Source organism: Archocentrus centrarchus, chromosome 1 (assembly GCF_007364275.1).
Source record: "Archocentrus centrarchus isolate MPI-CPG fArcCen1 chromosome 1, fArcCen1, whole genome shotgun sequence".
NCBI classification, from domain to species: domain Eukaryota; kingdom Metazoa; phylum Chordata; class Actinopteri; order Cichliformes; family Cichlidae; genus Archocentrus; species Archocentrus centrarchus.
This window is the reverse complement of record NC_044346.1, coordinates 26,208,663-26,234,954: the sequence shown is the minus strand read 5'-3', so window position 1 is coordinate 26,234,954 and position 26,292 is coordinate 26,208,663. Positions and strand designations below refer to the sequence as shown.

Below are 26,292 nucleotides of genomic sequence, written 5' to 3'. Positions count from 1 at the left end.
ATGTACTGTAAAGGGGAAGTGATGCCTTGTTTATTAACTTTCCAGTTAAGTATTTAATAAACTGGGTTCCAGCTTATTGTAATGATACCGCCTGACTGATGCTACTCTGCTACATGTGCTGCGAATATTGCAAACAGTGAGAGGCCAACGCCAGCCTGTGTATTGCTGGGCTGTGTAAAAAAACTGTGGCTAGTTCAGACTAACCACTTTAGAGTGTTTGCTTTAGAGGGGTTGTAGTATATCGGTATTAATGCCAGATGTGATATTAAAAAGAATAAGTAGTGATACCATGTTAATATAACACACATATGCTAACATTATAAATAATCTACCACCAGTACCTGTCTGGTTAACCCTCCAACACAATGAATGGCAGTATTGCACCTTAATATTGGTTGCTAACAGTCATAAATCAGAAGAAGGCAGAGCAGTAATAACTAGCCAGCTACTACAACAAAGTCCAGCATCTACAGAACAATATTGGAGAGGATGACAGACTGGACTCCACCACCCTCCACCAGCAGATCAGACTTTTAGTGGCCCTCCCATACAAGTTTACTGGCCAACAACTGGCCACTTTATATACTGCTTCATTAGCAGAGTTATAATTTATATTATAAATGTAATATCACCAAAAATATAAGCAAATATATCAGAGTAAATGCTGTGCCCTTGTTTAGACTATATGCTGCATGCAGGAATGAGCCAGGCTGAGCAGTTGATCCAGATGCAGACAGTTTTCATTTTAGCTTCTTTTTAAGTTAGCGGTCACTCTTAAACCATCCGTGCAGGTGGTTTGATGAGGAGGGACTTTTATTGGAATATGCCAAAAAATACCAACTGTAAGGGGGGAAAAACAACAAAACCAACAACAACAAAAGCCAACTACTCTTTAGACTCTTCCCCGAGTCACAATTGCTGAGGCTGGCCAGTCAACTTACTACCAGCACTGAACTGCACTGGGTATTGGCTTTGTTGAACCCCGCATTAACAAAAGCCCACGATAACCAAAGCTTAAGATTAATTTGACAATCTGTTTTTGGTTTGTCTATCAATATGGCCACAATAACTATAGCTCACGCATGACTCTAAATTCATATAATGGACCATCTTCCTCGCCGACTGTGTGAATGCAGCACTACCATAACTGATACATGCCCGCCCACTGGGGAGCGTCTTTCCATTTCTGTGTAATCACGCCATGTCTAAAATGTGCTTCGCTGTCTGAACACACACACAGAGGGGGGGAGGGGGGGGTTTAAAAAGGAGTCTCGAGTGACATAGAGCATCTACAAACATTCACAACTCCAGAAATGCACTGACAAAGTTGAGAAGAGGTCGAAAGCCAAGCGACGACTTGCACTTTTGCATTGAGCGTTTACAGTCCTGCATAGATCTTTTTCATATTTTTTCAATACAAACTAAGGCGTCTTGTTATATTAAGTTGGTTTGAGTCAATAAGCAGAGAAAGTAAATTAAAAAAAAAAAATCTTAACACGTTTAAAAAAAAAAAAAAAAAAAGAATAAATTCAAGTAGGCTACAATCTTGTTTCTCCCCCTCTCTCACAGGTGGCTCTCTGTCCAGAAGAGGAGCCCGAAACTTTGAAGATTTTGTTTTTTTTTTTTTTTTCAGGAAAGGTCCAGTGTGATCGTTAACAGCACCAAAAGCACACCGAGCAAGAGAGGGGCATCAGACTTACACTTGCTCGTTATTGTGAGAGGGGGATACGCGTTCTTACCCAGTCATACAGAATGATCTGGAAAGAAATTAACACTATATTGTGTTTCTTATGTACATACACACACTTAAAATCAACCACACCACTCTCTTTCTCGCGCGCGCACACACACACACACACACACACACACACACACACACACACACACACACACACACACACACACACACACACACACACACACACTTTTGTCCCTGTGTAAATTACAAATAATTTATCAATATTAATTTAAGCTACTACTTAACAGTCATTTGTGGGAGCAGAGGTGACCGACAAACTTCTACAGACAACGATTCCCACGAAAGACAGAAAAACAAAGGTTCATTAGTCAGTCTGTTTTTCTTTTTCCTTTTTGTACTGCAACAAGAGTCCTGTTATTCCACATAGGCTTAAATACAAATTATATTATGTAGCGTACTACTACTCTCATCTGTACCACCACCTCGCTCATACTCATTCCACAGTGATCAAGGTCAGTCATATGTAAACATGTTGACAAAGAAAAACAAAACAAAAAGAAGGCCAAAAAAACCCAAAAACAAGTGTCCTCGTCATTCACGCCGTCTTGTTCTCATACCCGGTTTGTTAGGAAAATACAGTTAAATTAAATCATTGCCACTCGTAGTGAAGATAAACTCCTTTAGGTCCGTTTTGTTTTTTTAGGAGGTGGCGGAGCACTGCACCCCACCCCCCCTTCATACCGCATCACTTTGTCAGTGAATCAAACCAAAGAGTCCTGTCGGTGGATGTGGCCGGGAGGCTGTGATTTCGTCCGGCTGCCGTCCGTCTCCTGTGCTGTTATCATTCAGTGGGATTTCCTCTTCATGTCTCCACTCTGGCTTTGGTTCGCATCTGAGTGGAGAGGACACATTTTTAACAGCTGGATGATGAAATACAAATCCATCAGCCTGCAGCACCAGTTAACCTCAGCCTCACTAATCACTGTTTTCTTACTGAAGGGGGCCTGATGTGCTATTGCTTATTTTCTGGCATACATATACTCTTAAACTGTGTCTGCAAGTAAGGTTCAGGCTCAGTTGGCTCTAAAAATGCTCCATTTCTGATGGTTTTTCTACTACTGGCTCTGTGAGCCGGGAACTTTTGAAATCACCTGTGAGGAGCTAAGGGTGGATCTGACTGTGCAAGTCCTCCTACAACCTGGAGTCCCCCTCCTGCTGGTTATTAAAAAATCCACAGGTTTCAGGCACTTTCGTTTGCTTCACTTTTAGGACCCATAAGCTTTGATTTTATTTTTTTCCATAATGTCTATAAGCCAATCAACAGAAAGTGCACAGACAACCAGGTGATAAATACAAAGTAAATCACTGATAAATGTTTTTATAAATAAATTCCATGTGGATCATTTTCTGACTGATATTTCTGACTGATATTAACTATGGGAAGTAGTATAAAAGTCAGATGTCGTTTCCAGGTCTGAAAAGTGAAGTTTAAATGCCTTAAACCATTACATTAACTGCCAGCAGGGGGAGACTCCTGGTTACAAAGAAAGAAGAAGAAAAAAAGACAAAAAAACTTTCAGCTATATGCACATCTATGAGAAAACAACCTTCAAATCCCTCCCACTGTGACCTCTGGAAACATTTTCCTGATCATCTTTATTGGTTCAAAATTTTGGGTCTTGAAGTAACATGAAATCCATCCAACCATCCATTTTCTTCCACTTAAAAGGAGGGTTATTCAGGATAATCTCATTGCCTGTGACTGCCTCATTGCCTCAATCCTTACATCTGGTATCAAATCACCAGGATGGCAACAGTGAAAAATGCTCACCTGGAAACTTTATAACAGGATGTCACTCACCAGTGGGTGATGTCACTGTGGCTACATCAATCTTTTATACGGTCTATTGCCATGCCAGAGAAAGTCTGAGAACCACTCTCTTAAACCAATATCTGAGCTTATGATTTCAAACAGCATGAAGTATTGATTACTAGAGCACGACATACAGGATTTTTAAGACAGATATTGATACCAATATTTAGTCATTTGAAAATCCAGTAGCCCAGTATATAGGCTGATTTTTTTCCTTTTCAGACACACAAATCATCAACAGATTTCCCTAACATTTATGAGCACTTATTTACTTCTTCAAGCTCTAGCCAACTCTGTCCACCAGAGGGCACTCTGCAACTTCCCTGTTGCAGAGAGAGCAACAAACAACCACCAGGTAATCCGAGCAAATAGCTAATAATATTAGCTTGTCAATAAATCAGTCAGGCCCTACCGTTACTGGTTATGCACAAGCAAAACATCTGTTTGCAATGTTTAACTTATTTAATCTTTCTGGGAAAAAAGTATTACTATGATCTCAGGAAGGACACGTCCTTAGAGTCAACCTAACATCATTAAAATATTCGGTGTAAAAGTCTGAGATTGAGCTGGTGCAACAGGCTGCAGAATGACGACAGGCAACTGATTTATGAAACATGAAGGGCTGGGTGTGTGGATGGTTCTTTGACTGGAAAATGTAAACTATTAAGCAGCTTTAAGTTGCTGCTCTGAGTCACTGCTTACAGCTATACATACAAAAGATTACAGTAAGTACAGGGAAGCCTGGCAAAGCCAGGGATGCAGCAATTCTGAAATTTTGGGTCAATATGACATTTAAAATAAAAATCTGCCTGAACGCTGATAATGTTTTGTCATTACTTTTTTTTGTTGAGGATACACACAAAAAAAACTAAATTAAAAATAAATAAATAACTTTAAAGTCTTTTGATTTTACCACAAAATTGATGGGAAATACAACCAGAGCTGACCCCTAAAAGTCCACAGGAAGTGGTGACAGATGAACAGTACACATCAGGTCCTTGTGGTTAATTAACAGGAATTACAGAAAGTCCAAAGTATGGATTCAGTTTGAGAGGGTAGAGGACAACATTCACTTTTCCTTCATCACCCTCAAACTCAGCTCATCAGAAATTTTTTTTTTTAAAAAAAAAAAAAAGCAGGTAGCCTAACACCTGTTTTTTGCCTGCAAACACAATGTGTTTTGACCATCTGCCAAAGAGAAAAATCACCTTAACTAATAATATGTTGGTAGTTATTGCAATATATTCAAAATCATGCATGCACGTGATTTTAAAGGCTCATTATTGCACTTTGGTTCTTCTGTGTAATGTCGCACAGTATTTAGAAAGTTAACTCTCTCAGTACTGATTTAAAAAAAAAAAAAATCTACAGTTAAATTTAAATAATTTTAAAAAGAAAAATTTTTGCCATCAGGAACATCTTCTAGACAGTGGTTCCCAAAATCTGGGATGCGGCCCACTGCAGGGGAGCCGCAGTAGTAACACAAATTCAGTTTTGTTTTGTTTTTTTGGTGGGGTCTGGTTTTTAAGGGGGCCTCAGCACTCTTAATTTATCAGTGTTTGACCCCTTTATTGCTGCATCCCTATGCAAAGCAGCTGGAACAGGTAAAGCATGGGTGAATCTACTGATTAACGAGGATCAAACTTTTTAATATGTAGCCAGACGTCAGCAAGTATGAGCATGAGAAAGGTCATTTTTAATAATTCAGCCAGTACATTCCAGTTTGTTAATCAGACTTGGCACAAATCAAAGAACCATCTGCACATCCCATAAAAACAAATTAATCTTCAGGATGTGTTTACACAGGATCCTCTTAAAAAACAATGCATCTTCATGTTTCTGCTGCGCTACGACCAAACCAGAGGCATGCTGAACACCAAATACACTGCAGCAAACAGAAAGTTGGAGAACAACAAAGCAGCTGAGCAGACTACGACAAGCCGGCTTGACGCAGACAGATGGAGAGGGAGGAGGATGGGGTTTGTTTTTTTTTTGTTTTTTTTTGGGGGGGGGGGGGGGGGGGGGGGCAGATTACCTGAGAAAGCAAGCTGCAAGTGAGGAGGTAGGGCAGCCTGCGACCCTGACTGGAGACTCTTATACAGATCTGAGGAGAGATGGAGGGAAGGATGGACAGATGAGAGGAAAGATAGCAACAACAACCACCACAATCAGGGGCAACTGGGAGAAGATGACGCCGGGGGGGGGGGCACGTTAAAATGTGAGACCAGCAATAAAAGAAAGTTGAGGATCAAAGCAAAGTGTCAGCAAGGTGAACAAGTAAAAAGGGCTGAAATGACAGACTGGTAGAGACGATGTTGAGAACAGAGGAGGGAGACAGTGGTTTGGAAAAAGAGAAGGTCATGGCAGAGATGTGGAAGCACTGCTGGTTTACAGTACGAGCGCTCACGCAATCAGTGAACTGGCAAGGATCAAATATTTAAGGAGTTGCTATTTTATCCCTTTTAGTCTAATTTCTCAATTAATTCTAACTAATCTGACCCTAGTTAAAACCATAACACTTCATTTGCAGTTCATCATCCTTTATACATAACTACACCCCTGAACTGGCAGTCTACATTCTGCAGTTTTTAAATGCTTTTCCAGCATAAGGTCACAGGGTAGTTGAACCTCATCCCAGCAGTCATATGGACTACAAAATATTTAATAAAACACTTTTAATATGCCACTAGTTAAGATAAAATAGTAAAGTGACATTTAGACAAACAACACACATGCATTCTTACATTGTTGATCAGAGGGGTGTGCTGTGAAGCAAGATTAATGTATTAAAAGTCCCAAAGGCGCAATGCAAAGCATCGGATGCAGTAGTGTAAAGCACACCACCACAGGACTCTAGGCCCGTGGAGGCGTTTCTTCATCTGCCAATCCGATGGATGAGTCTGGGTTTGGCAGTTGCCAGGAAAACAGTACTTGTCTGTCTGCATGGTGCCAAGTGTAAAGTTTGGTGGGGGGGGGGGGGGGGGGGGGGGGGGGGGGGGCATTATGGTGCAGGGTTGTTTTTCAGGACCTGAGTTTGACCCCTTAATTCCAGTGAAAGGAACTCTTAATGCTTCAGCATACCAAGATATTTCTGACAATTTCATGCTCCCAACTTTGTGGGAAAAGTTTGGGAATGGCACCTTCCTGTTCCAACATGACTGCACACCAGTGCACAAAGCAGATCCATAAAGACATGGATGAATGAGCTTGATGTGGAACAACTTGACTGGTCTGCACAGAGTTCTGACCTCAACCCGATAGAACATCTTTGGGATGAATTAGAGCGGAGACTGTGAGCCAGGCCATCTTGTCCCACATCAGTGTTTGACCTCACAAATGCACTACTGGAAGAATGGGGCAAAAATTCCCAGAAACAAATTCTAAACCTTGTGGAAAGTCATCCCAGGAGAGTTAAAGCTAATATAGCTGCAAAGGGTGAGCCGACATCATATTGAACCCTATAGATTAAGAACGTGAGGTCACTCAAGTTCAAGCAAAGGTAGATGGGCAAATACTTTTGGTAATATAGTGTAGAACAGGTTTTTGGTTTAATTCTTTTAATGATAGTATGCAATACAAGCTCTGTTACATGGAATATAAAGCATGTCCATGTGTCACCAACACCAGAGGGAAGTTGTATAGTAAGAGCTACAGCAGCTCAATATTCACAGGAATTTACCTGCATTTAGTTGGTGATGCTTAAAATAAATGTTTTTATGCTTGATCCTGGGGACAGTACATTGCTGCAACATGTCGATGTATGTCTGCAAAGTTCTGCATAGCACCTGCGGACTACCACCACAGGACCATTTCTGGACTTTCAGTCTTGTCCAAGCAGCTCTACTGTTTTCCAAATATTAAAAAATAAATAAATTAAAAATAAGCCACACCTTTACATCTTTTCTTCAGTACAATGATCACGGGCCCCCTTGTATATTTTGAGACGATCTTACGTAAACTGGCCTAAATCCAGTACTTTATTATTTGTGCTTTAACTGGACTTCCAGTTCTACAGTGTTTTAGGAATTTTTTTCCCTTTTATTACAACTATTCTGTTTGTAAAATTCAGTAGCATTCAGAGGGCTCAGAGCTGAGAGCCGCTGACAGGATGGGATACCAGAAAGTGCTACCACACAGTATATTCTGTCTGCTGTTAAAAAGATGCCAGTCCCATGCATTTAGTTTCCACTGGCTTTTCAAAAGGCCACTAAAATCCTAATTTTCAAAAGGTCTTTAAGTAATGAACAATCCTTTAATTAAGAGCCTGTGTGCCCACTCACCCATTAGGTCGCTCTGTGCTAACGGGTATCCTGAGTTGGAGTTGGGGGCTGTACCTATTCCAGCCGCCCCTGAAGTTCCAGGAGGGCTGAAATTGAGCAACGACGGGAACTGGAAGGGTAGCGAGACGGGCACCAGACCTCCCAACATCCCGAAGCCCAGGGGCAGAGCAGAAGGGCTGCCCAGAAGGGGAGTGCCTGTGGTCGATACCTGCAGAAGAAACACATTTTTAAATATATTCAAAAAAATTTTACTCTGTCAGTTCCAGTTAGTGGAAAACTAACCTGTGAGAGGTGTGACGTTGTGGAGGATGTGGCCAAAGTTCCTGAAGCCACCCAACCATTTCCAGCCTTTGAGCCCTGGCTGGCCCCCCCCACCACCCTTTGCCTCTGCCCGTGACTGGCTGAGACTGAAGGTGCAGAAGATTGAGGGGTTTTATCCGGATGACTGCAGACTGAGACCAATCCCTTGTTGTTAGAGTTATTGTTGATGCTACTGTTGCTAGTGGTGGACTGAGGTTTCTGGCTTCCAGCAAAGCTGCCCTGCGTTTGTTTCACTTGCCCGCCACCTGATACACTGAAGGGGGGCCGAAAGGTTTTGGGGGTTTTGGGAGAGAACTGGTGTTGTTGCTGTTGGGTGGGGATCATCTGATGGGAGAACGGGTGTGAGGGTGAGGATGATGGTGATGGGGAGGAGGGCGGTGGGGTTGGCGCAGGAGGCCGAGGGGTGAGTTTAATGATGGGTGATGAGTTGCTGCTGTGCGAGGACTTGGTGAGAGTGGCCTGCATGGGTGTGATGAAGTTGGGTTGGTGGTGGTGGTGTGTGTGGGATTTACCTTGAGTGGGATGTGAGGTATGGGAAGTGGGAGATGGTGAGGAGGTGGCCGATGATGGAGGGCAAAAGGACTGCAAGCCATGATGGGAGGTAGAGTTAGAGCGGGACTGAGAGGAAGGAGAAGAAGAAGGTGCGACGTTGCTGTTGGCTGTGCTGCCGTTGCTGCTGATGCCACTGGATTTGGCACTGCTCTTTGCCAGTCCATGACTGGCTCCCATTGTTCCCAGTATCCCCACTGGACTAGCAAAGCCTTTCTGATGGGGAGGCAGCAGAGGGGAAGCTGTGGGAGGAGGCCGCTGCTTTGGAGGCGAGGGTGAGGGGTGTGGATGCATCTTCCCCACCACTATGCTTGGCCGGTGATTGGGTGACGCCATGGTAACATGTCTCTGAGTTTGGGTTTGGCCCATAGCGCCAGATCCTTTGATCGGACCATAGTGACCATCTGCTGTCCTGGAGGCCAACGACAGGCCTGCTGCCTGCACGTGAGCCATGGAGGAGACAGCCGGAGATGAAGAAGAGGAGGTAGAAGAAGAGGTTGGTAGCGTTGTTGTTGGCAAGTTCCCAACAGATGCAGCTGTCAGCGGAGTGCTCTCCACCTTAGACAGGGAATGCTGCTGTGTTGTGGATGCTACCGAGGCAGAAAGCTGAGAGCCTGAGGGGTAGTGAGGGGTGACAGGTGGAGGAGAAGAGGTCGGTATTTGCAGTGGTGGGGGTGACAAGGGGCTGTCTGTAGGACCCTTGGATGCATTGCTGAGGAGAGCCAGAGCATGTGAGATGGAGTCCAGAGAGGGAGCAGTCAAATCTTCATCCAGAGAGTCTGACAAACAGATGGGCTCTGAGGAGGAGAGGGGCTGGCGGTTGGAGGTCAGCGCAGATGTGGAGGTGGGCTGAGATGGGGTGGAGGTCATGGCGAGAGATGGTTTGTGGATCCAAAGACCCTCCTAAAGAACAGAAGAACATGGTCAGTATCACCTCAGTGCCACAGAGAACCCAGAGTTTATATGGATGAGGCCTTTATTTCTAAAGGCTTGTCATCTGTCTTCATAAATTCAGTAAAAAATTAATTAAAAATCTTGATGACAACGGCACTAATTCCATCAGTGCAGCAAGAATTACATCAAGTATTAACACTTTACCTGTAGAAAAGGTTTTTAAACCCTGAATGAAATTAAAGGTTCCTCCAAAAAAATAACAGCTGAGCTTTTATCGTGAAAAATGTCAGGAAGGGTTGAGTTTTGTTGATTGTGGCTCAAAAGTGAATTTATACTTCTGTGTTAAAAATCTACACCGTCCATAGCTCATAACTGCTGACCCTTCTGAAACCCTACGCTGTAACCTGGCATGCACCTCCCTAGAAATGTAACTACATGTAGCTGTTGATGCAGCCTGCATAGTCATAGCAAAGTCCAATACTGCATACCTCCATTCAGGCAGAAAATTCCCTCCACACCATACATGAGATGCAAACCTGAATTTGGATAATGTTCTCATATTTTCTAGAGACCAGCACGAGAATAATTTAAAAGTATACATTTTGATTATGAAATTATGATTGAAGTCAAATTTTGCTCTCAGAATTGTAAATGCTTGCAATAATTCCTGCATTCAGATCGAGATCAACTGGGAAAGTGATTCAACTAAATCCTCCTTTTAAAGAGCAGCTTTTATTTGGTCATGCAGGCTTAGTGATCATGTATTATTGTAGGGTCTTTACCCACAATACAAAGCGCCTTGAGGCGACAGTTTGTTGTGATTTGGCGCTATATAAATAAAATTGAATTGAATTGAATTTGAATACTAATTTATACAAATCACTAATAATAATAAAAAAAAAAACCCAACCCTTTCAGTGTGAAAATAAAATAGAACTGAGAAATCAAATGTGTATATACAGATGGATATAGATCGTAAAAATCAGTTATGTTTTGAGAAATATACAAATATGACACTAGCAATCAGCTACAGTTGTATTAATTCATCAAAGAACTTCAGCAAATAGGCTCAAATGTAATAAAACTGTGTTTAAAAACAAACACAAAAAAAATAAACACTTTCTTTTAGATAATATGCAGTAAATAGTTCGAGTCATCACTCACCTTGGGTTTAGCCTTGGGTCCAGGCACCACTCTCCTCTTGACTCTGTGTGGAAAAATACCAGCAATTACTCACCATCTTCTGCTGACATTTTACACTGACGCTCAGTCCTAGTATGTTCAGACAAAGGACACACTTACAGGTTTCCAGTGAGGTGATTGTGAACGACAAGGCTCTCCTTGAACAGAATCCTGAGAAACAGGCAATAAACACATAGGATTAACAACAGGGTCAGCAAAAAAAAAAAAAAAAAAAAAAAATCAGGGTCATGGTTGTTAAAGAACAAATCCACCAGGGAAGAAAAAAAAAAAAAAAAAAGAAAACAAACATGGACACGTAAAAGCCAAATACAGTCAATTCCAAAAGGCTTGTAATGGCTCAGTAAATACTACTGAAGGTTGGCAAGACAGCAAAATTACATTTACTTATGTCAAACTGACTTAACCACACCAACGCAGCAGAAAATATACATTACTTTGACAGCAATTAAAACCTCATTTACATATTTTGCACTTTTCTGTGGATTAAGTCCCTCCTTTTTGTAATGAGCTAAACACACTAAAGAAGCACAGAGAGACAGACAGAAGACAGAGAGACCTGGTCTGCATCCAGCCCTTGGGCCATAGTGGTTTGACCTCATTCTCTAAGAAAGCCTTGAGGTAGTCCTCCACAGACAGAGAGCACTGGTTCTCCATCTCATAGCAGCTCAGCTTCACTCGCACTAGGCTGCACAGCAGGTTCCTGCATAAACACAAATCACTCAATATTAATGTAAAAAGTAGGCTGCAGTCTCAGAACACATAACAGTAGACACTGACATTCTTCAGAGAGGCAGAGGTAGAAATCCTTTTGCTTTTTTTTTTTTTTTTAACTTTCCAAAAAATGTGGAGAAAATTAATGAGCATTTGTAAGCCGTTTCATTCAGACACCTATTCTGACCTTGGATGTTTCTCATTCATACAAGAATAAAATGAAGTGCTTTTTCCTGCACCTTTAACTTTGGATTTGGTGAAGTGTAATTGATAAAAACTGGAAAATTATGTGGCATTTTTCTGCGCGACAAAGTGAAGTGTGAAAGCCCTTTCTCTGACATGTGAAGTGTTAATCCAATGAGCTCTGAATGGCAGAGAAATAGCTATAAATTTTTCATTTCAAAAGATATCTTTACAGCCTGCATGAGCTCTGTTTACTAGATTAAACACCAGCAGTAGAGAACAACGGGGAAGATGAAGATGAAAAGAGATGCAATGAGAAAACAAATCACTTGATACGGCAGCACAAACACACTGAACAGCATCCGGCCAGCTCTTCCAGCAGGACCATCTCGAATCATTACCTGAGCTTGTCATCCCAGACAAACTTCTTCCGAGGTCCCATGACTCTCTTCCCAGGTTTCTCCTCATCGTCCTCTTCTGAGCCGTTCTTATCGCCCTCCTCTGACTGCTGCCTGCAATAAAACAGACACACACAAAGATATAAAGGTAACTGGATATATTCATAAACAGCTTGAATAAACTGTCTATCCAAGATTTTATGTGATATGCTATTGAATGCTGTACTGTAGCAGCATTACTGCCAGTCCTATAAGGTTATGTACCCACAGGCCTCAGTTTCTGAATTTCTTTTAAGTCAGTGTAAATATATTTGATATTGTAAGTCTTACAAATCTTAATTTTGATTGGTTAGTGCCATTGCTGAGCATAGCAATGTTCCTAAAGAGGAACAGTTTTCAACTAAGAGCACAAGAAAAAAAAAAAGTGCTGTGCATTGAGGGAGTTTTTGCACTGTGGACTTTGAGCACTTTTAACTCTGATCTTCATGTGATTTGCATAGAAGACAGGTGCTGCCAGTCCAAAAACTGCTGTGCTAACTCCTATTATGAAACGACTGGATGGGAACACTTTTTATCAGCAGCATTTAGACCTTACTTCTCTTAAAAGTACCCATGCCTGGTAGGTTTTAACAGCCTATAAAGTGTTTTGTTTTTTGTCAAAATGGTGCACAGAGCAGTTTAAGAATTTAGATGTAAAACTTTCACATCACACATGATATGAGCTGCTTTTTTTTATATTTTTTAATTTTCTTTTCAATAAATTCAGAAAGTTTGAATCATGCTTGTCTAAAAATAAAAATGTTTTGGCAAAAAGTTAAAGCAGCTGTCCTCAAACTACTTTTAGATGGCTGCTCACCTTCAGGAACAAACAGGACTGACTTACTTTGCAACTTTGGCCATGCAGTCCATGTTATATCTCGCTATCTGCTCAGGCATCACACTGCACACTGCCAGTTTCAGCTTCAAGAGTGGCGTCCGTAGTCGATCATCCTGAAAGAAAAGGCAGAAATAGATGGAACGGAAAAGGGAATGAGAGGTAGAGAAAACAAAGAAAGTAAGAGGAGGGAGGAAATTAAAGTCAGAGTGAGAAGAGTGGGGAAAGACAGAGGCGGCAGAAGGGAACCAATAATGAGAAAAGGGAAAAAAAGGAAGGAAGAAAACTTCACAAAAAAAAAAAAAAAAATGGGGGATAAAAACAAAGTAAAGATGGAGAGTCAAAAAGCAACAAATTATGGGGCTATGTACATTTATTTTGTCAATAATCCAACATTAATGGTGCACAACAAAGAAGACCTTTGGAAGCCTGTTTTTCAGCAGCAAACCTCTCTGCACTAGTCTGCCCACACTGAGATCTCTGCACATTATTAACAGAAAGGAGCGAAGACGGCTGGGGATTAAACGCGGCATGAAAAGGCAGAGATGACGGGGAGGAACAAGAGGATGAGTTTTGGCAGTGGATGGGAGGCTCAGAAACATCACTGCAAATCAGACAAAGGAGTGCTCAAAAGAAACAAATGGAATTAAATTTCAGCGAATCCCTGATGTGTCTGTTATGAAAGAAATAGCTAAGAGCTCATATTTTATGATGACAGATGAGCACGAAACTGTTAAGGGATCACAGGTATTTATTTATTACAGATGAGTCAAGAAAGAAGAGGCACTAATGTGGTCAAAACCTCAATCTCAGCATCATATTTGACCTCTACAGTCTTTTTTTTTTTTTTTTTAAGCATTTTGCCCTGCACTAAATATTTCACAGCATTTTTTTGATTATTGCACTGTTAAATGGGTCATCTGTTTTAGGGGCAATTTTTGTGACTTTCAGGAAAAGAAAACAGACACCTACCCAAACCACACAGGCAGGGTGTGTTAAAGTAGGCCGGATTTGAACCATGCTCCATGAAGAGAATCTTTAGTACCCACACAGCAATAATAAAGGCTGCATATGATTTTTTTTTCCCCCTCCCAATCACCTTCTAGATGAGTGTAATGTGTGAGGATTCACAACTTCCTCCACAGTAAAGCTTCACTCACCTGGATGTTGAGGCTGAGCTTCTTCATGCGTTTGAGGAGCGCCTCTTTATTGCATGGCACAAACGCCTCCATGTGGGAGTAGATGTCTGAACGCACCTCATGAGGCTGCTCCTGGACCTGCAGCTCAATACTGAGAGGAGGGAGAGAAAGTCCAGATTGTTAGAAACGCCATAAAAAGAAACAAAAGAGATGAGACGCAAGGAAAGAGGGAAGTGCCAGAGGAATGAAAGCAGGGTGATTGAAATGAGAAGCATGTCATTACTGCAGAAAATGAGAGATGCAGAGAAAACAAAACACTTAAAGAGAGCAGCAGAGGTGACGAGGGAAATCTGCTACCAAAAAAAAAAAAAAAAGTGAGAAATAGAGGAGAGTGCACTGGGATTTGGCTGACGGTGATTTAAAAGCTGTCCTACTCACTCCAGGAGAATGTTATTCATGTCCAGGGTGAAAAATTTCTTCCTGCCCTCCTGATCAAACTGCCGCGAAGCCTGTGGGAGAAAGGTTGAGTCAGCACAGAGCACTGTACCATACGGTGTAAATACATATACAACGCTGCAGTGTGCAAACACTCCTCTACCTACACAGAGCTATACCGGACTTTAAATTTAAACTATAAACCTGTGAGCATTTACTGTTAAAATGCAGTTCAAGCTCAGGTGAAAGGTGTCGGCGTAACTTTGGTGCTCAAACAAGAAAACATAAAAAAAGGAGATTTCCATTTCCAAACAATAAGATTAGGGTTCATTTTTAGTCCGTAGTCTTTGTGTTTAGAGATAAATCAATAAACAACATGCATTTTCAACACGCTTCAACTCTCCTGCTGTGATGTTACCCCTCTTCACAGCCCTGTTTCTAACTTTCTGTTATTAGTTATGACACAAGATCCAGTTGCAGTCTAGATTAATAATGCTCATGGTCTGTTGTTTCTCTGAAAGCCTGCGTGGTCACCAGCAAAGAAAAATAAAACGTGGGTTCTTACAGCTCGAAACAACAAACCCGTCCATGCCTTGAAGTCAATTTGAACCTTAAATGAAAAAGAACTAAAGCATAAGACTGTATTTTTTTTAATCCAGAACAAATAAACTAAACAACTGTCTTACTGAATTAAATTGGACCTATTGTGCCATTTTCCAGCACCATATTTTTAATTCTTGGAATCTACTAAAGTAGCTTTAGTAGCATGAGTCAGAGTTCAAAAAATCCGCATATACTTTACAGTGGTGCGTCTCCCTTTAAGCCAACTTTCTTCTGATTGGCTGCCCCTCGCAAACAGAAGGTTTGAACAGCAGGCAAGTGGAGCTTCTGTGCTCACAGAAAGAGCTGTGTGCCATATTAGGGATATCCACTCTGACATCATTAAGAGCAAAGAGTAGAAAAAAACTTGGAAACTGAGCATTCAGAGCAGTCTGAATGTGATTACTTACACACACTCTGACCTCATTATTTTAATCTCTGTTTAATATAAGCGCCCTCTGTGGTAACACACACATATTTTATATGACAGAAAAGAGAAAAGCATAATAGATTTGCTTTTGAAGAAAATATTCTTGCTGTATCTCCCAGGCTTTTCCCACTTCCTATCTTTGAATCAACAAAAAAATAAATAATCCGCATTTGTATTTTTCTCCCTCCCTCTGGCTCAGTCTGCTCTTCTCCACCTCTGCACCCATGAGCCTTCTCCATTGTTTTCCTACCTCTCCTTACATGTTTACCAACATCTTTTAAAATAAAATAAAAAAAAAAAAAAAAGATTGGAGGCTCTGAGGTACAAGAGCAACAAGAACATAAGTATATGTTGGAAAGGTAGTGGTGAGAAGCTTGCTGCTGTTTTAGTTACATAAAACCCCCTCAGGGCTCTGCATTGAGCCACATTTCTCCAACGCTTTACCAACTTCTCTCTCCGGACTAAACAGAAACAATAAACATCCTCTACCACTTCCTTGGCTGAATGGCATTTGTGTTTAACTTCAGTGAAGAGGCTTCACAGGTAATTGCAGTCGCCCACTAACAGCCTACAGCTGACTCACCACCCGCAGGTCCTCGATGCGTTTAATAAGAGGAGCAGGCAGTCCATCGGGAAGCGGAGGCGGCGAAAACAGTCTGCTGGAAGACCCCTGGCCTCGCCCTTGGCCACCTCCTCCTACTGCTTTATGAGTTGGCACGCCGACTCCCAGTATGCCATTCTCTCTGGCTGTCGCCATGGCGTGCTGCTGGTCGGTGTCCAACAAGCTGAAGTCCAGGTCGCCCAGGAGGTCCTGTAGCTCCTTCTCATTGGCTGAGCCCAGCAGTGACATCACTGCGGGGTCCGAGGTGAGTTCTGCCAGCGAGAGGTCGTTGGTGGCTGTGTTGTCCTGCAGGTGAGTGGAGTTAGAAGGTAACAGGTGGTTCGTTGTATTGCCAGAGTGGGGCCTGTTAGCCACACTTCCTGCTAGGCCGGAGTGAGCCATATTGGGGTTTCTTTTCCTCATCTCTTCCTTCTCACGGGTGAAGCGGCGGAGCATGGTCGCTAGGTACAGCGAGTCCTTCATCAGCTTCTTTCTCTTCTTCTTCTCCGGCCGATGGAGGTTGAGGGCTGTTACTCTGTTGGAGGAAATAAAAACATGATTGCTGTAGTGCTTCTTTAACTTTTCTTTCATTCAGAAGCTAAAATGTTTATGCCTGACCTACCCTGCAGTTTTCAATCATTAACAATAAACATGGATACAAGTTGAATTTATTGAAGTGAAGGTCAGCACGCTTCCACATTATTATAATATCACTAACAGTTGACTGTGGAATATTTAGCAGCAAGGAAATTTAATGACTGGATTTGTTGCACAGGTGGCATCTTATCACGGTATCACACTGGAATTCACTGAGCTCCATTCTTTCACAAGTGTCTGTAGAAGCAGTCTGAATGCATAGGTGCTTGTTTTTACACACCTATGGCTATGGAAGTCATTGGAACACCTGAACTCAGTGATTTGGATTTGTGAGTGAATACTTTTGGCAATATAGTGTGCAATAACTGCATTAGGAATCATTATGAATAGTTTGCCTAGCCCTTTTTTCCAGTTTATCAATAACATTTTAATTCAAGAGTTTTTTTGTGTATACTACATTCTTCCTCACCTTTACACAGCTTTAATAAAAGGCCATGAAAGTTGCAAAAAAGTCACTTTAACTTTATTTACTAAATTGCTGCCATTTTCCTGTCACTACTTTTCATTAATGTAGCTATGTAGGAAGATGATGTTCACGCTCTTAATCCCACCTTCTAAGCTCTGATTAGCCAACTGCTTCTCCAGCTGCTGCAAACAACCATAAAGGGGCTGCAGTAAACCAATCTGAATCCTTCAGCAAATCTGAAACGTGGGCAGCTATTGTGGGTTCTGAAACCAGGCGACTTCATTCCATTTTGACAACAAACTCTCTGGCCGACATAAGAAAAGGCAGCAATGAAGGTCTTTTCACAGAAAACCAAGGCGTCAACACGCGCTAACAAAGACAGATATGTGGAAAAAGTGTGGGGATTCGGTGGGATTAACCTGGAGTCTGCTCTCAAAGGTCTGACACACATACACTCCCATATATAACATCATCCGTTTTGTAATGGCACAATGGCAATAGCTGCGGCTATTTTTAGAAGTAGTATTCAGGATGGAGGGGTGTTGGAGTATTCGGCACATACGAGCGTAGATAATGGAGCATTTTCTAGAAGGTGGCTGGCTTGTCATAGCAGCTGCGAGCAAATCTAAGTCAGCATCCCTGCCTCGTAATAGACGTACAAGAGGGTCCACAGAAAAGCAGAGGAGTATAATGTCACACAAGGTGGTGGTTTGTTAGTGGGGGGTAAAGAGCACACAGATGCCTCATCGCATATCTAGAGTGGCCCACAAATCACTGGGTGTCTAAAAGGTCAGGAGAAACAACCTGTCCATATACACAGGAAGTGACACGTCTTTAGAAGCTGGCTTGAAGGCTTGAACGGTAATAAATCACCTGATTAGGAGGAAGATTTTCTGAAAGGTGCATGCAAAGTGATGTCCTCCAAGCCAGGAGTTTTAGCTTGCTCAGCTACTCATAAGCCTTTCACTAAGCTTAATATTAAAAAACACCACACAATCCCTGACACAAACACATAAGACAGTATTATTATACAGCCACGGTTCTCACCCCTGTTTGGGTACTTTATTCTTCTTCGGGCTCTTCTCTTCCAGATTGTTTCCTTCCTTCTTCTTCCTCTTCTTAATCACCTGCTCGCTGTTGTCATTCAGCTTCTAAAAAAACAACAACATACGCTCATTAATTCAGGCAAACAGCAGACAATGACTGATAATGAATTCTGTGTGAGAAGCACACGCAGCGCTCTGCGCGAGTGTGTGCGCATCAGTGTGCTCTTATTGATAAGTTGAGTGATGCTGTTTACATCAAATCTTGCTAACCCAGATGAAAATCGGGCTCTTGTTGGATGTTCACACGCCTCGTTAGGACTGCAGTGTCACATGGTCTGACAAGCAGAGTTAGCTAACATGTTATTTATCAAAATCTGAGTATCCTTGCAGTCGCTCTGAGTCATTAAACTTGAAACAAGCTGATTTTTTTATTTGGAAAGTTAAAAAAAAATTATTTTTTTTTTAAAAACCCAAAAGATTAGAAGTTGACAGCCATGTTTGTGCTACATGCCAACATCAGCACACCAACATGCTGATGCGAAGCAGGTATGTTTGTTTACCCTCTTAATTTCGTGGCAGGAACAACCTGGGAACCAGACAAATCCACAAGCTGACGTTTCCTTTCCTGTGCCCCCCCGCGTTTGTTATGGTGACTGGCATCTCTGTGTGCTGCAGTTGGTTTGCATTTTTCCGTCACTCTGAACTACGTCACACATTTCGCTGGTGTTCTGATAACAACAGCGAGAGCTTTCAGACTCGTGTCTTTGCGGATTAATCGGCTACGGTAGAGAAAAAATAAATAAAAATCACTGGGGAAATGTGACTGTTGTGGAAAAACTGTTTCTCTTTGGCCAATTATTTCACTCTGGATGAAAACAGTAGACCTGCACACATCTGACATTTCCACCTCCAGAGCTCAGCTTCCAACATGGCTTAAAACTAATGAGCAGGTCGTGCTTTGAAGAGAAAATTACTAACACAGATACTTGATCCTTTGGTTTCTGTGGTGCAAATAATTGGGAGTTAGTTACTCTGTATTAAATTAGTAAGTAAACACCACACTACTGGATTGTATCTTATTGTACTTTTAGTCATTTGTTAGACAATTTTTATAATTTTACCTCTTTATACCACCACAGTGGATGGTCATCTGCTTACCCTTTGAGCTAAACCAATGCCCATCACAGTGGAGTTTAAAATCAACCAATCAGAATGTGACTGAACTGGAGGTTTTCAGCTTTAATTTAAGGGGGTGGGTTTGTTTGGGTTTTTTTACAAAATATTTTACTATTTAAAAATTACAGCCATTTTTATAAACAGTCCCCCATTTTCAAAGGCTTAAAAAATAAATAAATAAGACAAGCAGTTTCATGGCCAGGTGCGACCTGTTCCTTTGTTATTTCATGACAAATGAAGCAGACATCATATTTAAAGTTGATTCAAAGTGTTGAATTTGCATTTTATAGCTTTTCACTTTAAATATGAGCCCCAAAGAGATGTGAGTGCAAGTGAGGGAGGCCATCATTAGACTGAAAAAACAAAACAGGAGTGGCAAAATCCACAATTTGGTACATTCTTACAAAGAATGAATACACTGGCCAGCTTAGCAACACAAAAAGGCCTGAAAGACCACAAAAGGCAACTAAAGTGCATGATGACAGATTTATTTCCATAGTTAAGAAAAACAACTTCACAACATGTAACCAAGTCAAGAACACTTGAGGAGGAAGGTGAATCATTGTTAAGGTCTACAATCAAGAGACACCTTCATAAATAAGGCTGTATCTCCTAAACTGTAAATGTTAAATTGTTGTTAAACCTCTTGAATTGAGGTTGACAGTCTATACTTCAATCACACCCTGATTGTTTACTGTGGTACACAGAGGCAAAACTACAAAAACTGTATCTTTGTCCAGCAAATTATGGGCCTAACTCTAGGCTTTAATTTTATTTTATTCATGTGTTTAATTTATTTTAAATTTTCAGCACATTTATTACTTTTTGTTTTATCATCAGCTCATCAGTCATGTGTGAAGCACTGAACTATACTAATCTGCACCAAAGATGCTATATACATAAAGAATAACTGATCGAGTGATATAGAAGACTTGGAGGTGTAAAGCTCACCATTCAGTTTTATTCTTTGGCATTTATTTACCAGTTTACTGTAGAATGGTGCCGATGTATTTACTGTGCTGGTTTTCTTATCTTTACATTAAGGACCATCTTTACATTAATTTATCATCTTCTGGAGCAGAATTTAATTTCATGGACTCAAATTAGCAGATTACTTACACTTAAAAAATATGTATGTTTCCTTATTCTCTGCAGGCCTGAAAGCTTCTTGAAACACTGTGAAATATTAATTTATGTTCAGGTAGTCTCACCTTGTCCTCCTCTCCCTCGGAGTCAGAGGCCGCCCTGAACTGCAGCGTGCCAGTGTTGATGTAAAATCCCCCCAGCTTCGTGGTCAGCGAAGCAGGCACCAGCTCATCATACTGAGGGGGAAAAAACATTAACAAAGAAAGACAGATTGTTGTGTAAATTTACACAACCCTGATAAAGAATAACTCAACTTACACAGAAAAATGCAAACGCTGTCTGCAGATTTAAATTTGAGTAACTGAATGTGTCACCAAGCAGCTGCTGGTCAGTGAAACTGAAGGTACTGTTGTGAGCCAAAGTAAATAAATCAGTACAAAAAACCCCAATCCCTCCAGGCCACAGAGGAAAACATTTTTCCCATCATGGCACATATCAAAACAAGGAAAAATAAATAAATAAAGAGTTAAATAATGCGCAGCCAATTTGCAACCAGATAGGACAGCTATTTAAGAACACCAAGACAAATATCATATAATGGCAGGGAATCCATAAGAGCATAATTCTACCTATTACTGCCAGACAGAGTGTGACATCTTCTGAATACTGAGCAACAAACACTGAGACAAAAACAACAACGTATTCCTGTTTGGACACAAGGAGCACGGATGTCTTCGTGAGTCATGAGGACCAATTTAGACTGCAGTCTCAGGTTGGTGTAATAAAGGACAACTGTCTATCTTTAGAAGAGCCACTGAACGTACGGTTTGGAAACATCAAGGCAGGAAATAAATATTTAACCACGGAGGGATAATGTCTACCTCCACACTCCGAGACAACAGCAGTTCAGGAACGTTAACAAGGACATCAAATAAATCAGCAAATAATAAGGGAGCAAGGAGAACGGTGTGCCACATTATTATAGAGGTAAGCTCAGACACTCCCCGACACAAAAGTCTTAGAAAACAGACCCAAGTGAAAAAAACACCTCATTATTAATGAAGTAAGGGGTACTCACAGCCTCAGAGTTGTCTATAAAGGGGTCCGTCTCATCGTAGCCAAACCCAATATCAATCAGATCTTGCATTCGGTCCTTCCTCTTCTTCTTCCCCGCATTCCCCTAAAACATGTTTCAAATGTTTTTAATTTTACTTCACAAGCAGTTCTCTTTGCAATCCTCACATTACTCCAAACCATAAAACATTATCTCAGAGTGAGAGCTGAGAAAATATTCTTCGTCAACTTTTGTTTTCGGAATGTTTGGTGTTCTGATGACCTTACAGAAACAACTTGGATAAATCCCGCAGCATGATTATAAGCTTCCAGATATGTGTTACTCACATAAGTTTAAAAATTTCATTTTTATATAATTTGTCAATCAGATTACTTTTATTATATCACAGAGTTTGTATTTTAGTTACTACTACTGAAAACAAACTAATAAAAAGGGATAAATTGTCTGTGCTATAAATGTAAAAGTTTAAAAGCTATGAAGTCAAAAAACAGTAATGGCAATGAATAAATACTGTACATTTTATATCTTAAATATGAAATATCTGCCAAAAAAAGATGCTGTAGTTTTTAAACCTTAGAAAGAACCAATAATTCACTTAAGGTTTGGTTGCTCCATCTGAAGTTTCAGTTTTTTCATTACAAATTAAGAGTCTGGGAACTCCAAGCGTCCCATAAAGATTTAGAGATAAATCTGGCCCTGTATAAATTTAAAAGCAATAGCAGCAAATTACTGAAACTAGCACTAATATGTTTAACCAATAAAACTTGTTATCAGCTTATTACTAATATCTGTGTGTGCCAGCTGTTGAGCTCCAGAGGAGGAAACACAAAAATATCAATTATATTGAAAGTGGACCCATGTATGGAAGCTTTTTTACCCAAATGAAAAAACTTTAACCCTCTCTCAGTGGCCAGAACAAGTTTCCATACCTATGAGTCTCATTTCCAGCGCCCACTCCTCTTAAGCCACTGGCTCTCAAACATCTTCTGACATTCAGAAGTTGGGAAGAATTTGTGCTCCACACCATTATTAAACAGTAATAATCAAAAAGAATCCAACCTGAATTGTACTTAAATGAAAGGTCAGTGCAGCAGTATCAGCAAACTCTTTTATTCTTAATAAATAAAAATCATATTCATTTATTCATGTTTGTCATTTGATTGTCAGCTCACCACCCCACAGTTTGAGAACCACTGCTTTAAGGCAGCTTTCCTCTGATTGGCTGAACCTCAAGTGGGTGGAGCTTCTGTGCTCAGATCTGTGTCTCTGAGGTGCCCAAATTAGGGATTACATGCACCTCATTTTATTTATTTGCAACTATATATAATATATATATATATATATATATATATATATCTCACTGTAACAGCAAAATTAGTTAAAAATATAATGGGTGCCCTTTAAGATCATTTAGAAACCTTTGTATGCTTAATAAATGTTTACTTTTCAGCTGTGAAGTTTGATCCTTATTGAAAAGCCCTGCTACAAATGGGAAAAAGAAAAAAAAAAAAAAAAAAAAAAAAACTTACATATTTATTTTCAAACTTCTTAGCCAGGGCTTCGACCTGGAGCCGCTCTCGCTCCTCATCATTGAAGGGGCCATCAGGATTGTGGGCTGAAGTCATACGTGAAACATTATTCTTTGCCTGGAATGAAAATTGAATAACACACACACAAAAAAAAGTAAAGAGTAATGTCAGACACTGAGGGCAGAGTCACAGTTGCAGAGCCCCTGCTCTGCTGTTTTATCCTGCTGCTAAAACCTGAGCTCGACCCTCTGTTCAATCAGAAAAATATCAACATTTTATCACAGCAGTACCAGCAGCCTTAAATAAGTGAACAGCAAGCGAGTGATGGTACAAAGGCTCAAAATATTCCCAACATGGTTGCTGGCAGGACTACTGTTTGGCCCCGAGTCAGAAATATTTAATTAACTTTTGGTTTATGGCAGAAACCACATGATCCAGATGTGCACAGAGTGACAATGTGGCGAGCTCGTCTTTGATCTCACTGCTGACATTTGCCTCACTCCCATGTTACATCCTGGTACTTCCATCACCGATGCTCTCTCATCTATCTATCACCCGCTGCCAGAGGGCCAAACTGCATGTGGCATTTCCAAGTGCTGTAATGGCTGTGTGACTGGGCTGTTGCTGGGCAAGCCTGAGTGGAAAGGACACAGGTAGCAGAGTAGCACAAGACGGGCTTCATCTCTCTCGCTACATGTGGAAAACGGAGGAGGCATCCCCCTGATTTAAAAAGCTACAGTCTGCGAGAGCGCAGCCGAAGTTGGAAAAGCGCAGAGTGCTGAATGAGTGGCCAAAAAAAAAAAACCCCGCTGCTGTCTTTTGTGCTGGTCACTTTCAACCACGCTATGCCTCTGAAACACAAGGTGCACTTCCCCCCAGCTTACTTAGCAAATACAAGTCCACACAAACACTTCCAAGAGCGATAAATTAACTCCGGCTCCGCGCTCCCCGGCCCCGTAAGGCTGGTTAAACTCGGGGATCCTACCTGGAGGTTTTGGATGAGTTCGCCGTAATTAAACTCGGCGGAGTAGCGGTCGTCAGGCTCGGATAGGGACAGGTTTAGCCGCACGGTCGCCCTCTTCTCGGCTGCAGCCTTGTCCCTGTCGCCGGTTTTAACGAGGCGACCGTTGCTGGCAGCACCTCCTGCCCCGGTCGCTGCCTCGACCTCCCCGGCTCTGTCGAAGTTGAAGTCGGCCTCATCCTCCAGCCGGCGTTTCCTGGACTCCGCGGCGGCTCCAGCTGCGAAGGCCGAGAGGGTGACAAACTGCACTTTTCTCGGTTCGGCCATTTGGATGAGCTGCCTGCCTGAACCTCGCTCCGGACAGACAGCGACAGCGAGGAGAAGAGCTACTTCGCGAAAACTACTCCAAATTGGTGGATTGAAGAAGGTTTCGCGGAGCTCCGACGGCTGCTCGGTGCCTACGCGGACGTTAGAGCCTCCTCCGCAGCATACGGATTGAACTCCAGGGGATGCGACGCTCGGGGAAAAGTTGTTTTTTCGGCAGCTACTCGCATCCTCGATTTGCTATGGGACTGAGACATTCACAGGAGCCATCTTGGTGTTCGGGAGTAAATAAAAATCAGAAGAGAGAGGGGTCGCTGCGCCTGCGCGTACGCACTAAACGGAAGCACCGTGCCACGGGGGGGTCATCACGTCCAATCAGCGCGTGCCCCGATCCTAAACCCGCCTCTGTCACAACAGGCTATAATCACAACACCATCAGTACTATAATGACCTTTATAAAGTGTGTGAGCGAAGGACAGGCTGGGGGGGGGGGACTCTGGCTGCATGCTGTGTGTGTGCAGACACCCATTAACAGCCTCACCTCGGTGTTTGAACCCACAGCTCTCACCTGGTGCCTTTCATTCAGTCTATTCAGGGGGAGAAAAAAAAAAACAAACAAAAAAAACAAAAACGCTGAATTGTGCATTCTTGCACGAACTCACACTCAAACATCAAGTCCTAAAAGGAGCCAGATGATTGGCTGCTTCAGCTACCCATCCTAAACCAGCTGATTTACTTACAGTGCCCACCTGTTGATGCACACTTTAAACTGAATTCCTCCTCATTTTGCAATAAGATGCGTGGATACCTTTCACATATACAATGCTGGTGTGTGAAAAAGTAATTAAACCTCCTTTTTAAATCATGAATGAACTGATTAACTACTTTTTTTTTTTTGGAAAGCTGAGTTTAGTTTCACAAGTCACAACCAGGCCTGACAAAGTGAAGTATCTGAATGATGTGAAAGAGGTTTTGCGAGCTATCACAAATGCTTGATTGCAGTTCTTGCTGCCACGGATGACACAACCAACTTTTAGGTTTAGGGGCAATTACTTTTCTAACACGGTCAGGTAGGTTTGAATAGCTTTTCCCCCCCTTGATAAATGAAATCACTGTATTTTGTATTTACACAGGTTATCTTTGTGTAATGTGAAAATGTGTTTGATGATCTGAAACTTTTAGGTGTGACAAATATGCACAAAAAAAAAAAAAGCAAAAAAGAAAGAAATCGGGATGGGAGAAATGTTTCAGGCCTAAAGAATCCAGAAGCATAGAAAAAAGTTAAATAACTTACATATTTATTTTCTTCTTTGCCAAAGCTTCAGCCAGCCTCCTCATAAGGGGTCACTGTGAGATAAAATTAAACTCTGAACAATATTCAAAGTTTAACAAGAGCAATAAATACAAATACAATAAATACAGTGCCAAGAGCATATTCATGCGAAATATAAATGCTAAATTTTTCTAGTAGTTTACAAAGCACCAAATAGACTTGGACTAGGTTATATTTCAAGTTGTGCCTATATATATCTATATATATCTATATCTATCTATCTATCTATCTATCTATATATATATATATATATATATATATATGTCATTTTTTTATGTCTTTCTAGCCCTCTGTAAAGCACTCTGAAATGATTTTTGTCTGAACAGTGCTTTACAAATAGACTTGAATTGGCTTTCAAGTAAATACACTCAACCTCTGCAGGTTAGAAGTGTGGCATTGGTTATAGAAAGGGCAAACGTTGTTTTATTTGAATGCAGTCTTTCCAACTATCTCTAATACAGTAAAAAAAATTAACGGAAATTTTTATTTTTATGTAGTAGTCTCTGTAT

General features: G+C 41.3%; 1 protein-coding gene across 2 annotated transcripts; it reads right to left on the bottom strand.

Annotated features, from left to right (window-relative positions):
- Window positions 1–2,427: 2,427 nt before the first annotated feature.
- ubn2a (ubinuclein 2a) lies at window positions 2,428–24,760 on the bottom strand. 2 transcript variants are annotated; one of them, XM_030726685.1, is made up of 17 exons: window positions 24,151–24,760; window positions 23,166–23,282; window positions 21,640–21,741; window positions 20,687–20,797; window positions 18,301–18,404; window positions 16,173–16,725; window positions 14,563–14,633; window positions 14,146–14,275; window positions 12,995–13,101; window positions 12,115–12,225; window positions 11,376–11,519; window positions 10,919–10,969; window positions 10,781–10,823; window positions 8,135–9,625; window positions 7,853–8,060; window positions 5,608–5,676; window positions 2,428–2,591 (listed from the first exon to the last, which is right to left on the bottom strand). In XM_030726685.1, exons 1-17 carry the CDS (start codon window positions 24,451–24,453, stop codon window positions 2,545–2,547), a joined length of 3,762 nt encoding a protein of 1,253 aa, XP_030582545.1. In that variant the 5' UTR covers window positions 24,454–24,760; the 3' UTR covers window positions 2,428–2,544. The 2 variants fall into 2 exon arrangements, with proteins under 2 accessions (XP_030582545.1, XP_030582555.1); XM_030726695.1 differs by lacking the exon at window positions 5,608–5,676.
- Window positions 24,761–26,292: the final 1,532 nt, after the last annotated feature.

Excerpts from the sequence above, each read along its gene's own strand:
- ubn2a (XM_030726685.1), bottom strand. The coding sequence starts at position 24,453 with ATGGCCGAACCGAGAAAAGTGCAGTTTGTCACCCTCTCGGCCTTCGCA. Across the intron at positions 18,405-20,686 it reads CCGAGGGAGAGGAGGACAAG|AAGCTGAATGACAACAGCGA; the intron begins GTGAGACTACCT and ends TTGTTTTTTTAG. Across the intron at positions 10,824-10,918 it reads AATCACCTCACTGGAAACCT|AGTCAAGAGGAGAGTGGTGC; the intron begins GTAAGTGTGTCC and ends TTTTCCACACAG.